Genomic DNA, 17,003 nt, shown 5'->3' on the forward strand with positions numbered 1-17,003 from the left:
CATGTTCATGCAGCTGTGCCTGCTCCTGCAGCTGCTGTGCAAGACAGTGTGCAAACCCTAGGTGATGCCAGTGAGCCCAGGAGACCTGCAAGGCCTGTCCTGCAGTCTGTCTCCTGACAGGAGGGATATCAGGTCTGGTGCAGGCAGGGACAACAGGAGAGAGGAAGATCCCCACCCTTGGGAATGCAGGGAATGCCTGTTCTCTTCATTGCTCTTTGCTCTCCAAAGCTTTACCTGTTAATGAGTGAGCCTTGAGCAGCACGGGCTTGACCAGGTCACTGACACAGCCACCTCTGCCCCGTGACAAAAACACGAGCATCCCTTTCCAGCCAAGCAGGCAGCTCCTGTCCCTGGCATCCTTGTCCAGTGGCAGGATTCAGTACTCTCCTAGGAGAATAGGGGATATAACAGACACCCACTAGAGACCAGGCTGCACCAGGAGGGCAGCAGATGCCCCTGCAGATGCTGGGGTGCAACAAGCATGAGCAGGGCATACTGAAGATGGAGGATACTGCTGGTGGGAGTAGTCTAAGCACATGGAGGAAGAGGTGTCAAGGCTGTGGCCTACCCAGTGCTTGCCCACAGAGGCAGTGATGGGACCCAGGCTGTGGGTAGCTGGCATTGTAATAGTGTCTGATGGCCTGGTTGTGGCTGCCTGTCACCTGGCCCTCATGGTGACAAACCAAGGTGACACTTACATTCCTGGCCACAAAGGCAGATAACTAACCAACTCAAGTTAATGGCTAACCCTGGGGCAGCTCCTGCAGAAGGTGGAAGTTCAGCCATGTGAGGATTTGGGAGGAGCTCTTGGGGGTGGGAGCCTGCCCAACCTCTGCAGCGAAAACTGGGAGCAGTGTGGGGAAGGCAGCAGCATGAATGGGGGCCGTGGCAGAGCACCTGGAGCTGGGAGCCCCATGCTCACATCCTGCTCCTCCCAGAAGATGTGCTCCTGGATGATGAGCTGCTGCTTAGCCCTTCAGGTAAGGGGGGACCACAGTGAGCAGCCAGAGAGATGGGATGATGAGGAGAGGGCTGGGATCTTCTCAGATTGCAGGGCAGGGCTGCATCCTGCCAGGAAAAGGGTGTGTAGGGCTCTGGTCAGTGTGGCTGGGAGAGGGGTGGGCAGTAGTGAGTGCTACCCAGGTGGTGTCAGTGGGCATCCACCCTCTCAGGGGGCCTGGGCATGGGGAGCTGCAGCTCTGGATGTTGCAAGGAGTTGTGACTGCTCCATCTCTTCCTTGCACAGCACCTGGCTGTGCAGACCTCCTTGCTCTGCATCTTCCACCTCCTCCTGCTGCCCACCCTGCCCCAGGAGCCACCTCATGCCCACACCACCAGCAAGCTGCTGGCACGAAGCCTCTTTGCCTGCGGCATCTCCACAGTGCTGCAGACCACCCTGGGGAGCCGGTGAGCAAGGGAAGTGGGAAGGGGCACAAGGGAAACCTCTTTGTGCTGCATCTCTGCACAGTTGTCACAGATGTCCCCTCCTTCTCACACACACCTCTAGAAAAACTTTCCCTCCAGCTCCTCACTGCCTTGCTCCAACATCATACACAGCTCCTTCACACCATCTGATGCCTGTACTGCCCACACAGGCTGGGTATGGGATTCAGCAAAGCCTCTGATATCTGCATTCACTCCATGTGCTGTCACTTGGGTTGTACTAGGGCACATGTAGAATATGGGGTAACCTCCTGCCACTTTGGGGTTCTTATCTGCTTCCCTTCCTGCCCCTGTTCCTCTGGCAGCCTGGGCTTTTGGAGCAGCCCTGTTCCCTTCCCTGTCCTTCCTCCCTAATGTGCCGTTGTTGTCCCCTTCCTCAGGTTGCCGCTGGTTCAAATTCCATCCTTTGAGTACCTGATCCCTGCCATGGTGCTGAGCTCCCACCTGTCCCCTGGTGCCAGCACAGACAGGAATGGTAAGCACAGCCCTGGAGCCTGTGTCCCTTAGGGCCTGGGCCGTGCTGGTGCCAGGGGAATGGCAATGATGGTAGGTGGAGTAGGGATTAGGGGTAGCAAGGGGTCCTGCCTGCTGGCCCTTCTGGTGATGCTGCACAGCACCCTCCTCACTCCTGAGTGCACTTGCAATGTATCTGGTCACTTCCCCAGGGCCAGGGTTTATGGGGACGGAGATGCTGGCACACTTCCCCTTCTGCAGCCAGCCACCTTACTGCAGCCTCTTGGACACAGCTCCAGAAGCCCAGGATCCATGCCCATCCCACCCTTCCAAAATTCCCTTCCAGGCACAGCCATGGCCAGTACGTGCCTTGTACCTCATTGCAGAGACACAGGGAGCTGGGCTGACTCACTGCAAGAGGTGGGTGCTCCTGTGCTGGAATGGGAGTCCCTATCCTGCTCCATTAGCTTTCCACTTGTCACCCATATCCCTGCACCCCCAGTCTCTTTTCTTGGGATTTGCCATGAAGAGAGTTGTGAAGGCAACGGGGATCATGATGCATGTCCACATATATGTTTCTCTGTGCTTGGGGTGAGCAGAGCACATGAAACAAGCACTTGCTCCCTGCTGCTGGGGGAGTGGGAATGGGGCCAAGGGAAGGTGATGGACTGCTCTCCATGTACCCTGCCCCACAGGCCCATCCTTTCCTCTTACAGGTGTCTGGAGCAGTGCTGATCTCTGGGCTGATTCAGCTGGTGCTGGGAGTGTTTGGTGTGTGTGGGTGGGCAGCGCGGCACTGCGGGCCCATGGTCCTGGCCCCCAGCCTCTCCATCATTGGGCTCTCTGCATACAAGGAAGCTGCTTTCTTCTGCTCCACCAACTGGGGAGTAGCCCTGCTGTATGTGAGCCCAGGGGCTGTAGTGGTGGGCAGCTCCTGGGCCTTTCTTTCATCAGCAGGACAGGGATGGGGCACCCCTGCAGTGCACAGTGCACATTTGGGGCCCCATCAGTGACTGTGATGCTGTGTGGTGACCTGTGCTCACTCTCCTAGGCTCATGCTCCTCACTGTCACCTTCTCCCAACACCTGCGGTCCTGCCGCCTGCCCTTCTGTGCCTGGCCCCATGCCTGGGAGGGCTCCACAGAGTATTCAGCTCCCACCCTGCGCACATTCTCGGTACTGTGGTTTGTCTGCTCTCTTCACTGTCACCAGGCCTCTCTCTCCAAGCCTGGCTCTTTGGCGTGGGGTTAGGTGAGACCTGGAGCACAGGGAGGCATGAAAAGCTCGGGTGCAGCTCCCAGAACATGGATGCTTCTGGGGAAGTGTTGAGGACCTAGGGTGTTGGAGCAGACCAGCTTGGGATGCTTCCTGCAGGGGTAAGGGGAGATGTGGCATGACTCCTTGGGAGATGCATGAGGACAAGGATGGGGTTCTGCCAGGACAGGCAGGGGAGGAGGGTCCCCTGCTGAGGGTCCCCTTTTGCCTTGCAGGTACTGCTCTCATTTGCTGGTGTCTGCATTGTCTGTGCCATCCTCAGCTACTTCCACATTCCCTGGGAATCACTGGACGTGACCATGGCACAGCTGTCCTGGGCCAACAGCACCTCCAATGCCCCTTGGATCCGCATCCCCTATGCAGGTGGGGGGCAGCAGGGTTGAGTGCAGACATCCAGGTTTGGACAGGATTTCTATCACCTGTCCCTTTTCCCTCTGCTGCAGGAGCATGGAGGTGGCCGCTGCTCACGCCCCGGGCGCTGGCAGTGGGCATCGCCATGGCCATGGGCTGCAGCATGAACTCTGTGGGCTGCTACGTGCTGTGTGGGAGGCTGCTGCGAGCCCCCCGGCTGTCCCCCCACGCCTGTAACCGGGGGCTGTGCATGGAAGGGCTGGGCAGCCTCCTGGCGGGACTGCTGGGCACCGCAGGGGGCACGGCCTCCAGCATTGCGAATACCTGTGCTGCTGGCCTCACGCAGGTATGCCAAAGCAGGGGGAAATGGGTTGGCAGGGGATGGGGAGGCAGTCGAGCAGGTGTGCAGGACTTGTAATTGCCAGGCTGCCACCGAGCCAGCGCTGGGAAAGGCAGGTGTGTGTAGCAGAAGGGGGTGGGAGACAGAGCAGGGGGTGATGCTACCCATCCTCACTTTCCCACTCTTCTTTCCCAGGCTGGCTCTCGCCACTCAGTGCAAGTAAGCGCCCTGCTGTGCATGGTGCTGGGCCTGTCCCCGAGGCTGGCAGGGCTGCTCACCCATGTCCCACTGGCAGTTCACGGTGGGTACCCCGCCCTGCCCCTTGCTGTGGTGCCTGCAGCCTGCCTGGCACCTCCTGACTCCTGCCCCTCGCAGGAGGGGTGCTTTGTGTAACCTACGCCGTGGCTGTGGGCACGGGGATCTCCTACTTCCAGTACACAGACATTGACTCAGGGAGGAACATCTTCATTGTTGGCTTTGCCATGTTCATGGCACTGCTGGTACCGCGCTGGTTCGGCACGGCTCTGGCTCCCCTGGCCACAGGTATGAGCGACATTCCCCAGGCAAGGCAAAGCCTTGAGTCCCATGGCACGGTGAGCACACATCTCCAGTGTTCTGGGAGGCTGGGTCAGCACATGGCAGCAGGCAGCTACCTCCTGAATCCCTGATTCTGCCATGGCTGCTCATGCCCCTTTTCCCTGGCTGGGCTGGGACCTCCTGGCTGATTCTGGCACTGTCCTTGCAGGCTGGGTGCCACTGGACCTCCTCTTCCTCTCCCTGCTTATGGTCCCTGTCTTCTTAACTGGCTTCTTGTCATTTTTTCTGGAGAACACGGTTTCAGGTGAGGGGCTGCCCTGGATGTTCTGCATATACCCTGCTCTGAGGACTGCATCTGTCTATGGGGCAAACCATCAGCTCTGCCTCCAGCCAGTCCTACTGAGCGTGCTGGGGCTGATGTGGGGTAGGAGGAAGGGATTCCCATTTCACTGCCTACCTTCCTGCTTGCAGGAACACTGGAGGAACGAGGGCTGCTTCCTGAGCAGCCATGGAAAGCCAGAGCTGGAGACTGTCACCTCCATGGAGAGAGAGGGGAAGCCAGCCAAGCATACAGGCTCCCCACTGGGCTAAGGAGGCTGCTGCCATCTTCCTGCAAAGCCTTTCCATGCTGCTTCCTCTGCCCGAGGAGTGAGGAAGAGGAGGAAGGCAGCTGTGCCACTGAGGAGGGGACTGCTGGGCCGGGGGAAGGGACACACCTGCTCCCCAAACCCAGCTCTGGTGAGCTGCAGCCAGCAATAAGGCCAAGCCAGACAGACATGCCTGCCTGGCACACTGTGGCCTGACCCTGTCGTCTGGGGGTGCCTCGTGTGAAAACAGGGCTGTGCCCTCAAGGCAGCTTGTGAGCCACTTTGCTCCTCATTTCTGAAGCCCTCCAGGACTGAGCTTCCACCCTCCTAACACAAACCTAATTTCCCTGCTTGAGAGCAAGATATAAAAACCTTCAACCAACTTTGCCTTTTCCGTGGATTTTCTTTCCAGGTGGGATTTACCTATGGACTCCCCTGTTGTCCTGAGGACTGCGACAGGAGGGCAGGGCCACCTGGTGCCACTGCAGCTGAGGATGTGGGTACCTGTAAAATCCACCATCACCCTATGGAGATGACATGGGGAGGGTTCAGTGCTTTGGTCAGCCCCAAAGGACTGTCACTGTGGCTATGCTCACCTGCTGGCACTGTGCTCAGGAATGACTGGCTGTCCTGCTGTGTCCCTGCCACGTCCCAGTTGTGCCTATGGCACCAGGTAGATACCAGTGCTCGGGCACTCCAGGATGCTCCAGGCTGGGAGTGCAACTCAGCTCAGTTTCCCAAACAATGAACAGCCTTTCACCTACAGTCGATTGTCCCAGTAGGGCTCACCATATAAATGCCCCCTAGGCATTGCTCTTGTGACTACAGTAGCCAATAGTGGATTTCCCTGAAGAACATCATCTCCCTCCACCTAGTCCCAAGGTGAAACACCCAAAGATGGGTGAAGGGTGGGAGGGATGAGGTGGCACTGTGTATGCAGATCCCTAGGGGTGAGCTCTCTTTCCCCAGCTCGTTGTGACCCCCACAGCTGTACAAAGCAGGATAATGCCCAGCTCATCCTCATCCAACTAGCACCCCCATCTGACCTTAAATTTCAGCTGTGCCTGAAGTCCAGCTGGGTCCTACACTCCAAGCCCGATGATGCAAGCTAGTCTGTCCTGCACTGCAAAGTCCTTGCCTACTCCCATGTTCCCTGACACCCTGTCAGGATGCAAACCCTGTGCCATGACCACACTGCCCTGGGAGGTGGCTATAGCTTGCATGCTGGGGAGAGGGGTGAGTGGAGGGGTGTGTGCAAAGAGCGCAAATGGGAGACTCAGGGGCAGTGCATCAGGAGCAGTGTGTCGGCCCAGCCTGGATGGCCTCAATGCACGGTGTGCTGGTGGGGGATCACAGTCAGAGAATGGGTGATGAGGTTTGGAAATCAGTGCCTGGGGTTAGGGTGGACCTCAGTGTGGAGGGAACTGGGGTGTGTGGTGTGCCAAGCTGGCACAACGCTGCTCTGTGCGCAGGCATGGGGTCAGAGGCACTTGCAGCCCCAGCCATGCAGGGCTCACTGTGCTGCAGCGGCCGAGTCCCGCACCCCTGGCAGGGCAGCGGGGCGGGTGCGTGCCCTGCCCGTGCCTGCCCCGGCACCCTGGGGCTCAGGAATAGACCTGGGGCCAAGGAACAGGAGGAGCCCCGCGCTGCCGCTGCCTCTCTGGCTGTACAGGGCGCTGTACCCGGCTGGGCACTAGTGCCGGGACATTCCGCAGCAGACGCGAGCGCACAATAAAATCCTGAAGCATTTCGGTCCCCATCAGCATCTCGGCCGTGGCACCCGCTGCGGCAACCGCGGCCGCTCTAGAGGGGCAGCCAGCTCGGCCCGCTGTCCTTGTGAGCAGGCAAGGGAACAGCAGCGCGCTCCGGGCACTGTGGGGAAGCGATGGCCGCTCCCGGAGCGCAGGGAGCGCACATCCCGGCGTGCCCCGGCCCCGCACGCCGCGGAAGAGAGCAGCATGCCGGGAGCCGTAGTCCGCCCTGCCCCCGGCCCGGCGCCGCTCGCAAGCCCGAGGAATTTTGGATAAAAAGCCCGAGCCTCTGCATCCCCCGGCCGCCGGCTCCTTCTGCCCCGGGTAATGCTGCGGCTCCGCAGAGCCCGAGGCCGGCGGGCAGCCGCGATCGCTGGGTCCCCGAGTGTTTTGGGAGCGTGGAGCCCGTGCCAGGGAGGAGCGGGAAGCGGCAGTGGTGTCCCTGCCGGCAGGGCTCGCCTGGAGCGCAGGGATGGGATGCCCCAGCAGGAGGAGGGTGCAGCGCCCGGCTCCCCGCCCGGTGCCGGCGGGGCAGCCTCAATGCTCATTTGGGCGTAGAGGTCTTGCCGAGTTAGCGCCAGCAAGCAGCGGATAGCCCGAGGAGCCAGCAGTTCCACTGCCGTGCGCCTGCTGGAGCGTCTGGGGGCTTATTGTGAGCTGCGGCAGGACCTGCCCTGCAGCAAGCTCCCCAAACACATGCCCCAGCTCTGCTGCTTGCATGTGTGGCCAGAGCTGGCTGAGTACCCTCACTTCTGTGCTGTCGGGTCACAAATGGGCCAGCCGGGACTGCCGGTCCCTTTAGGCCACCCCAGGGACCAGGTGTGCCTGGGCAGGGGTTGAGGCAGAGACCTGGTTGCTCTCTTGCAGATGGAGGGCTCCGAGGAGCTGGAAAGCAGCCTCCTGACCCAGCCCTGGGCTTCTGTTCGCTTTGGTGAGTCCAGTTTTCTTGCCAAAGTGTGCTTCAGGGATACTGGCTATATCCTGCTGATCTCTGACCTCAGCAGTGTCTGGTACGAGAGTGCAGACGCCGAGGCTGTGGGACAAAGGTCCAAGGTGAGTATCTGAAGAGGCCAGGGGCCTCTTTTTCTCCTCCTAGGAGCTGACATTCCAGCATAAATTGCTTGGTGACACAATGGCTGCTGGGTCTGACTGGGCTCGGGTGCAAATGCCCAACCTGGGAAGTCCCTGTGTGGCTCTGCCCAAGCCCTGTCACCCCACTTGGCCAAACACCCTTCCTCTGGGAGAGTGGGCCACTCTGTTTAGCATGCCTGGGGCAGCCAGGTGGGTCTGCATACAGAGGCTGGCACAGTCTCTTCACTTGTGGGCTGGATGGGCAGCTGGTTTCCCCAGGGTCAATGTACTAAAGAGGAGCTGGAAACAAGGCTGCCTTCTACTCATGACAGAGAGATTCTGTTCACATTCATAGCTAGTAGTCTCTCATGGGGCATCCTGTCAGCTTGGCCCCCAAAAATGCATGGAGCTGTGCCTCATCTCCTCAGCCCATGTGCCCAGGCCCTCATGTGCCATTGGAGTGGCGTGTTCCTGTGTCACATAATGCTGAGTGGCTGGTGGCAGGAGGGATGGGAGATGGCTGCAGCTCTGGCAGATTGTCCTGCTGTGGGCTCTCAGCCAGGCTATGGTGCTTGTGGTGGCATGCAGAACAGATGTGCTAGTGCAGACTGCTGCACCCTGCCCATCCTGGACTGGCAGGATAGGGGAATCTTCCCAGCATGGCTGGCTTGGGAGAATCAGTGAGGAATGTCATGTCAGCTGGAGGCCAAGGCCCAGGGATGGTTTTTTGCTGTGGAACATGCAGTAGTTTCACTCCTTTGGTGCTGGGATTTCTGCTGTTTTTTCCCCAGTGCTGTGCTGTGCCCCCTAACCTTGCCTTTTCCCAGGAGCTGAACAAGCGGCTGACTGTCCACGTGTCCTCCTTCCTGAACCACTTGTGCAGCTTGATGTGCCCCTTGCTGGCAGGGCAGCCAGGTGCCACCACTGCCTTCTCCTGCCACCGCTCTCCCGGTGGCCTCAGGCTGCACGTGAAAAGCGAGCTGTCAGGACTGCCCTTCTACTGGGACTTCCACTGCTGCCCGGCTCCCTTGGACATGGTGAGCAAAGCTGCAGAGACTTCAGGGAGGGGAGTGGCCAAAATGAAGGATTATCTCCTTAGGATTATCTCCTTAGGCCTCTCCTTAGAGGCTTTTGTGTAGTCTCAAGCCACGCTGGTGACTGTAGGTTGCCTTCTGCCTCTCCCAAGGCTTACTGTCCCCATTTCTCCCCATTGAGGCTTTGGTTTGTGCCATGCAGTTACACAGGGATGTCCCAGCACATGTTGCTGCTGGGGCATAAGTGAAATGTCCTTGTGAGAGCCCATCTGGAGTTCTGCATCCAAATATGGGGTGCTTGGCACAAGAAAAACATTGACATGTTAGAAAGGGTCCAGAGGAGAGCCACAAAGATGATAAAAGGGCTGGAGCTCCTCTCCTACAAAGACAAAGGTCTTTGTGCAATAGCAAAGGCAAAGGTTGCAAGAGATGGGATTGTTTGGCATGGAGAAGAGAAGGCTCTGGAGAGACCTCATTGCAGCCTTCCAGTACTTGAAGAGGGCTTATTAAAAAAGAGGGAGAACAGCTTTTTACGTGGGCAGATTGTGATAGGACAAGGAGAAAAGTTTTTCAACTGTAAGAGGAGACATTTAGATTTGCTGCTAGGAAAAAAGTCTCAATTATGAGGGTGATGAGGCACTGGAGCAGGTTGCCCAGAGAAGTTATGGATGTTCCATTCCTGAAAGTGTTCAAGACCAGGCTGGATGGGCCTATAACAACCTGATCTAGTGAGTTATATCAAAAATCCCTTCCAAAGCAAACCTTTAGATAATTCTATGTCCAGTGTGGGGTGATGCCCTGCCAGCACTCTGTAGAGCAGAATGATGCTGTTCTCTTTAGGAGCAAGTCACGAAGCAGGGCACAGAGCAGCGGGTACCCCCAGATGGCCTGCAGGTGGTCTGTCACGACAGGCGGAAAAAGCCGGATTCTCCCGGCTTTTAAGGGTTTGCTCTTTCACGGGCACGTTGCGTTTGCAGCGGCAGCCCCTGCGGACCCCTGCAGGTGGGGCTCCCCCCGGGCCCTGCGTCCCTGCGCGCACAAGAGGGCGCCCGGCGCCCGCGAACCGCCCGGCGGAGCCCGGGCCCGGCACGGCGCTGCGGCCCTGCCGCCGGCGGGAGGCAGCGCCCCGCAGCCCCGGAGCCCCGCTCCCGCTCCCGCTGCCGGCCGCGGTGCCTCTGCCCCCGAACGGCTGTGCTTGGGCATGGCGGGGGCACAGCCGGGTTCCCCAGCTGCTGTGGGGGCTGCTCGCACCGTCAGGGTTGAGCTGGGGAGCCGGTAATCGGGGTCCTGGCTGAGCTGATGAGGTGCAAAGGCCCTCTTCCTGGCTGCTCCTCTACTTCATCGTGGACACACACTGGATCTCTGCAAGACACCACGGAGGTGGGAAGCAGCTGGGGTGCTGAGTGTGGCTGGTGGATGCAGTGATGGGGATCAACTCTGCCCCAGCCAGGGGCTTGAGGAAGGCATAGAGCCTACCTGGCTCAGCCCATCCCACCTCTGCTGCAGGTGGTGCACTCCAAGTGCTCCAGTGGGTGATGGCCATCACCTCTGGGCTCATATCTGGGGGTGGGCAAAGCACAGAGCCCACTGTGGGCTTGCCATAGGAGTGAGAATGCTTTGGGAGCAATGCTGGGTTTGCTGTCCTCTCACCCATGGACTCAGCCTGGCCACAGAAACAAGGGACACAATAGGTTCGGGATCTCAAATACCCTTCCAGAGACTGAAGGAGGTGATAGGAGAGAGGCTGCTTTGTGTTCCTGCTGGGCCAGGATGGCCCAGCTGGGCTCTGAGACAGAGGACATGCCCAGGGCTCTGCATGAGACTTGTGTGGTGTAAGCTTAGAGGGCACACTGCAGTGGGGGCTGCAATGGGGAGCATGCACAAGTCCTGCCTGTTGAGATCTCTTTTGCTTTTGATCTTACTTCCCTGGGAGTGCCTCTCCTGTTCATGAAGCCACAGTTTGACACCTTGGAGCTTTCTGGTTTTTCACCCAGCCATTCCCGTTTCCTGCATAGGAATGTGCCATGAGGTGTGCAGAGCCATGGGGAGGGTCTGGGTGGCACATGAGGGGCTCTCTGTTTCCTGTTGCACCCCAGGTAGTGGGTGGAACACTGCCTATCCCTGCTTCTCCCACCTAAGCTCTCGCCTGCTGCAGCCTCAGCTGTGAAAGGATGGGGTTGGGATGGAGGGATATGTCTCACAGCATCTGGCCTGCCTTCTCCCAGCTCACATCCTTTTCCCACTGGATGTGTGTGAGATGTGGGGTATTTTGTGGAGCCCTGTGTGACGTGGGCTGCAGCTCTTGCTAAGACCTTGCTGCGTGCCCTGCTCTGACCATTCTGAGGACAGCTGTGTGCCTTCCTGGACCTGGACCTTTCCTAGAGCACCCCTCCTCTGTTGTAGGTGTCCCGTCACCTCGTGCGGCCCCTGATCCAGATGAATCTGGTGCTGCAGTGCCAGGTGCAAGAGCTGATTTCCCTGCTGCTCCAGAAGGATGCTGAGATTGAAGATTACAGGGAGAGCGGGGCCACTCTCAGCAGAGGTGAGGAGGGATGCCTGGGGCAGAGAGCAAGTTTCCTCCTTAGCACTGGGCTGGCGTGCTTTGCTCCCTCTGGCTGTTACCCAGCCTGGCTTGTGTTTCATACTTAGCTAAGCCAGCAGCAAAACAGTAGCCAGAAGGCTGGGAGCAGCTCCCTTCCCAAGTGCAGTAGCCTCTGGGGTGAGCTGGGGGAGGAGCAGCCCTTGACCGATAGCTGTAGGAGTTGGGGAGTGGCCAAGGGGCTCTCCAGTACTCTGAGAGCACCTGGCTGGTCCCCAGGAGCCAGCGGGGAAGCCTCAAGGGCTGGCCCTGCAGTGGTGTCAGGCTCCCTTCCCAAGTGCAGTAGCTCACTGAGTGCTTGGACAGCACCCAGGGGCTCTGAGCTCTCCCAAATGTGGGAAGAGCAGCTGTGCTCATGGGCCCTCCTCCAGTGCCCAGCCCACTTTGCCATCAGGCTGATGGGCACACCGTAGCCCCCCTGGGTAGGACATGGGGCAGGGGGAGCCACCTTGGGGGGTGGTTTGTTCCCCACCTATGGAGGTTGGCTGGGCGCTGTTTTTTGGGTCATCCCTTGCTACTGCCATGCTTTCTCCTGCTGCCACAGGTGATACCTGCACTTCTGCAGGAGCATGGTGCCCTGAGCATGCAGAGACTAATGGGGGGCAGGCCAGGCTTGTGTATCACATCCAGGAAGATACTGTGGTCCAGACCCTGTCCCATGACTGGTGCCCCCACTACAGGAGCCTGGATCTGCCCCGTAGGTGCACTAGAGCTGCATTGGCCAGCTGCACTTCCCTCTATCCTGCTGCATGCAATCTCTGCAGGGCTTGGAGCAGCCTGGACAACCTGTCTTGGGTCCAGGCACTGATGCTGCTGAGCAGCTGGCCTCTCTTGTCCCTTACTTGGTGCAGGGCAGAAAGCTGGGAGGAAGCATTGCACCCTAGTGGCTGAGCAAATCCAGCCAGCTGCTTCTCCAGTCTACATCTTAGCAACAATGTGGAAAAATTAGTGTTTTGGACAAGGTGCAGAGCAGAATATAACAGGGGTTTGTCCCTGTCCTGCAAGAGGAGGACACAGGCTGGCTCACACCTTCATTTGAGCAGCTGGACAAGCAGTGCCCTGTCCCACAGACTCAGACAGCTTGTTCTAGCTGGAAGGTCTGGGAATGGTGTTGAGCGTGTCCTGCCACCGTTCCCTACTTGGAAGTGCGGGACAAGTGTGGATGGACTATTGGCTCTGCCTGGCTGCTGTCTGCTTCAGCAGGCTCAACCATGCTTTTCCAACTTCCTTATGGTCCTTGCACCTTCTGCTAACCAAATGATATGTCCCTAGCCCAAGAGGCCTGCTGGTGTTTCCTGCTGATTCTGGGAAGAGCGTGCTGGAGCTTTTCCCCTGCAGCATCCTCACCCTATGGTCAGGGAAAGGGGAAGCTGGGGGGGGAAGTCTGGCCCAACCTGCCCAGGCTGATCCCTGTCTCCCTTGCAGACCGCCTGCGGACAGAGCCCTTCCGGGAGGAGACGTTTCAGCAGAACTTCGTGGCTGAGGTAAGGAACGGTGCAAGTCCTCTCTCCTTTGCCCAAGGGGTGGTTTCATCAGCAGCTGCAGTGTGAGGTGTGCCAGGCTGCATGGGAGCACTGATGGGGATAGCTAGACTTGCCTAAAGAGGGGTCATGCCCTCTGGCTCTCCCACAGCCCTCTTTGTGTCCTTGCACCTCATCTCTAGGCCTAGCAGAGCAGGGAACGGGCTGACATGGCTGGATGGGAACTGCCTGGTTGCTGGGAGCTGCCAGAGGTGCGAGCCAGGCTGGCTGCTTCACAGGAGGGTGCCATCACTGGGGCATATTCGCTGTATTCACCTGCCTCCCAGACTTGCTGTGGACCCAAACACTGCTGCTGATGGCAGGCAGGGATCAGGTGAATGAGGAGAAGCCATCCCTTTTTAGTTCACCTGTTGCTTTTAGAGGTGATTTTGCAGTGTCACATTGTGGGGACGAGAGCTTTTCAGCATGGTATCCATGCTCTGCCTATCACTGTCCCCTTGGCACACTCAGCTCTAAAATCAGATGTGTGCTTTGGAGAAACTGGGACTGGAAGGAGAGAGTCTTTGATCCTTTTGCATCACTGGAAATCATCACAGAAGCACTGAAATGATTCAGACTGATGTGTCAGGGTCAGAAATGCTTGATGCCCATTATGCAAAAGGACTTGGGGCACTTCTGAGTGTTCCTGTGCTCACTGTGAAGGCACAGGAATGGGGGGCAGTGGTACCTGCTGGGGACCAGGTTGTCAGCCAGGGTGCCAGTGGTATCACACGGGCTTTGGGAGGATGGTGCTTTATGAGATGAGCTGATGTACTTTTGCAGCCAACAATAGATGATCTGCAGAGTTTCTAAAAATTAGAGATGATCCCTCTTTTATATGCAAGGCATTGCATCCAGTGCAGGCAACTTTCCCCTGGATTATGAAGGATAGAGATGAATTCACTTCTGGACTGCAACTTGAAGGTTGCCTAGGGACCAGTGATCATGACCAGATTACATTCACCCTGGGCACAGAAAGGACATTCCTAAGCAGTAATTTATATCCTTCATGCCTTGAAAGAGCTAATTTCCCAAAGCAGGGGGAAAATTATGAGTGAAATCAGCTCAGAGGAAACATTTAGATAGAAAAATGTGAATGAAAATGGTGAGCTCTTTCAGAAGAATTTCAGAAGCCACAAAAAGCCACAATTCCACAATCAAGAAAGAGGGCAGCACTGGCCCAGAGCCCGTTCTGGTTCAGCAGCAAAGTGAAGGCAGCAATTAGAAATAAAAGAGCAGTTTATAACAAATGGGAGAGCGGGAGTAGATAGCAATCAATATAAATTAGAAATTATGAAGTGTAGAAAATGGGTAACAGAAGCTAAAGACATCAGGGAAAAATCATGGCGATGAACAGAAGGGAAAGGCTTTTATTTAGTGTAGCAGGAGAAAACCCCAAGCTCCCAGCAATAGGATAAGCTTATTAGTAGACAGAGGTGGTAAAATGATTTATACTGGACCAGACATGGCAGAAGCAGTCAGTAAATGTTTCAGTGCTGTTGCTGGAAGGGTGCAGGCAGATGTGCCAGGATAGGGGGATGGTGAAGTGTCTTTGTAGAAGAGTCATCTGAACAACATCTGCTAAAGATGAACATCAGGCTTGAAATTCAGAGTCCTCCAAGAGCTGGTCGGGTCTGGGCCATGGGGGAAGGTGCAGAGTGGGCAGGAGGGGAGTGAGGCAGAGCCTGGCAAAAGCAGCTGGTGTGGAGTACATCTGGCACAGGCTGAAAAGATGGGATGGTGGTTGGTGCTGGGTGTCCCGAGAACAGTCCAGGAGCAGTGTCTTGGAGCCAGATAGGGAATGGAAGGCCCTGGGAGATGCTGCCCCTCTGCATCCTCTGGTAGCCAGGTCTGAGCACTGGCTGCAGGGGAGAGGCTGGTGGAAGGATGCAGTTGTGCACTTGGTCTGCTGGGAGGGTGTGTCCTCTCTGCATTCGTACCATTCTTTATAAACCCACTGATGATGCCATTTGCAGCAATGAGCTGTGAGATGCAAACAGCTGCTGCCTTTGGTTTGAATGTGGTACCCTGTTGTTCCTTCTGATGCCTCCTAGGTCTTGTGTTAGTGAGAAACACCAAAAATGGCTTTTCAGCTCTTCACCACCAAAACTGGCTCTTCACCCCAGACTCTCCTCTCATCTTGCAGCAGAAAGATGGTCTGGGTGACCTCATTGTCTCTGTGCAGTTACTTCAGAGCCTCCAGGCAATTTAACACTCTGTTGTCAGCTCCTAAAAGGAGCAGCACAAGGAGCTGGGGTCCCTCAGGATGTGCTGTGGGGAGCTGGGAATGCAGTGAGCAGCTCCCATGTGTAGGTTTCCAAAAAGATGCTGGACAATCAGCACAGAGTCACAGGAATGAACTGGGGAGAGAGCCTGGTATTGAGGGCTTGGAAGGGAAGAGCTCTGTCTAGCTTATCAGGGAGAAAATTGAGAGTGCCTTGATCGTAGTCTGTGTGGGTCTTTACAAGGAGAAGAGGCTGGCTGGTGAAGGGCTCTCTTTAATCTTGCAGAGAGCACTGGAGCACGAGCCAGGCACTGGGACATAGAGCCAGGGAATTTCAAGTTAGAATGGAGGCGCTTGGGTTTGCTCCTGCCAGTGACTGGGGCATGCTCCCAAGGGCAGTGGTTGATCCTCCATCTCTTAATGTCTCTAAAAGTGGGCTAGGAGCCTGCCTGGAAGAAAACCAAGTTGTTGGGTTTGGTCTTGGTTGAACATCAGTGGACAGGAGGTCAAGAAGAGAGATCTATTTGTCCTTCCAGTATCTCCATCTGTGAAATGGGGCTGCAGGTTGTGAATGTTTGGTTGTGGTAAGCACCTCTTGGCTGGAGAGGGATTGTGATGATGTGGTACAGGGCTGGATGTGGGCAGGTGTTCCACAGCTTTTCTCACTTCCCAGATATTTGCTGTACCCCGCATGGAGAGGAAAGGACCTGTCAGTCCCCCAGGGCAGAGCTGCAGAGCCTCTCAGCTTAGGCATGCCCTTTATCTGGGCTTGTGTGCACTTGGCTGTCCAGGGCATTTTAACTAACCATGGGGAGTTTTCCAGCAAAGCCCTGGTAATATTTATACGTTTAGGAAATGATGCTTTCACACACACAGTTTTTGGCAAGGGTTCACTGCTGAGCAGCTGCCTGGGCTTGAGCAGAGCTGGAAGGAGCAGTGGCTGTGCAGAAGCCGAGGTGAAGCTGGTGGCTTTTATTGGCAAGCCCAGGGGTTCACACCATTAGGGGAAGGAGAAGGCGGCTGGAGAGGGCTCAGTGCTTCGGGGCTTCCCCAGCTCTGTTCCCAGCAGTCTAGGACCCAGCAGGTTGGGGATATTTTGTCCCCTGGTGTCCCTCTGGTTTACAGAAATGGCCCCACAGGGCAGGGTGGGGTGGCCACCCATGAGTTTTGATGGCCTGCTCCAGCTTGGCTACGGTCAGTGTTTCATGACACAGCTTATTCCAGAGTCTGCACTCCGACTTGGAGGGAGCAGGGTGAGCAGGTTCCTGCAGCGCCGTGCCCCCTGCTCTGAGGAGGGCAGGGACAGGTACACCGAGGACAAGCTCATGGATACCATCAGTGCAAATATAGCCCCCGTGCCCCAGGATGCTCTGCCCTGTGTATTTTTATCTGCTGCGGCTGGCCGGGGGCGGCTGCTCCGCACCTCCGCAAGCGGAGCGCGGGACCTCGGCAAACAGGACGCGGCGGGTTCACGGCTCGACCCCGGGGCCCGGCGAGGAGGAGGAGGATGTACCATCAAAACAAGCAACGCTGCAGAGGAAGATAAACAAACAGGCAGCTTCCAGTGTGGCCCCGGCCGAGGGCGAGTGGGAGCCCCGGGGCCAGGGCTGGCGGGGGTGCCGGCAGCGGTGCTGGCTGACGTCAGGGCGGCCGGGGTCAGCATCCCTCGCATTGTTTCCCACCCGGGCTGGGACCCGGGCCAGGCACCCGGCCCCCTCCCGGCTGGGGACACAGGCCAGCGGGGCAGGTGGAGGGTGGCCGGGACGCGCTCTGCGGCCGCAGGCCATTGCCACCGCGGGGTCCAGCCGGGTACCTGGCT

The 17,003-nt window shown here is 57.4% G+C and overlaps 2 protein-coding genes across 6 annotated transcripts in view; both read left to right on the forward strand.

The window, feature by feature from the left end:
- The first annotated feature begins 26 nt into the window (after positions 1–26).
- Positions 27–5,358, forward strand: SLC23A3 (solute carrier family 23 member 3). The gene is made up of 12 exons (XM_054636806.2): positions 27–980; positions 1,247–1,407; positions 1,824–1,918; positions 2,243–2,316; positions 2,613–2,794; positions 2,948–3,071; positions 3,386–3,533; positions 3,614–3,867; positions 4,057–4,162; positions 4,237–4,404; positions 4,607–4,702; positions 4,870–5,358. Exons 1-12 carry the CDS (start codon positions 873–875, stop codon positions 5,199–5,201), a joined length of 1,848 nt encoding a protein of 615 aa, XP_054492781.2. The 5' UTR covers positions 27–872; the 3' UTR covers positions 5,202–5,358.
- A 1,584-nt stretch (positions 5,359–6,942) lies between these two features.
- The window catches only part of NHEJ1 (non-homologous end joining factor 1), a 41,967-nt gene continuing 31,906 nt past the window's right edge, over positions 6,943–17,003 (forward strand). For 3 of the 5 annotated variants that reach the window (XM_077181548.1, XM_054636765.2, XM_077181551.1), the window contains exons 1-5: positions 6,943–7,060; positions 7,604–7,789; positions 8,635–8,844; positions 11,245–11,383; positions 12,866–12,924. In XM_077181548.1, the coding sequence (XP_077037663.1) occupies positions 7,604–7,789; positions 8,635–8,844; positions 11,245–11,383; positions 12,866–12,924 (594 nt within the window). In that variant the 5' untranslated portion in view covers positions 6,943–7,060. Of the gene's footprint in view, positions 7,061–7,603; positions 7,790–8,634; positions 8,845–9,958; positions 10,222–11,244; positions 11,384–12,865; positions 12,925–17,003 lie in introns of those variants that run through there. The other 2 variants (XM_077181549.1, XM_077181550.1) reach the window with 2 other exon arrangements.

Source organism: Agelaius phoeniceus, chromosome 7 (assembly GCF_051311805.1).
Source record: "Agelaius phoeniceus isolate bAgePho1 chromosome 7, bAgePho1.hap1, whole genome shotgun sequence".
In the NCBI taxonomy this organism is placed as follows: domain Eukaryota; kingdom Metazoa; phylum Chordata; class Aves; order Passeriformes; family Icteridae; genus Agelaius; species Agelaius phoeniceus.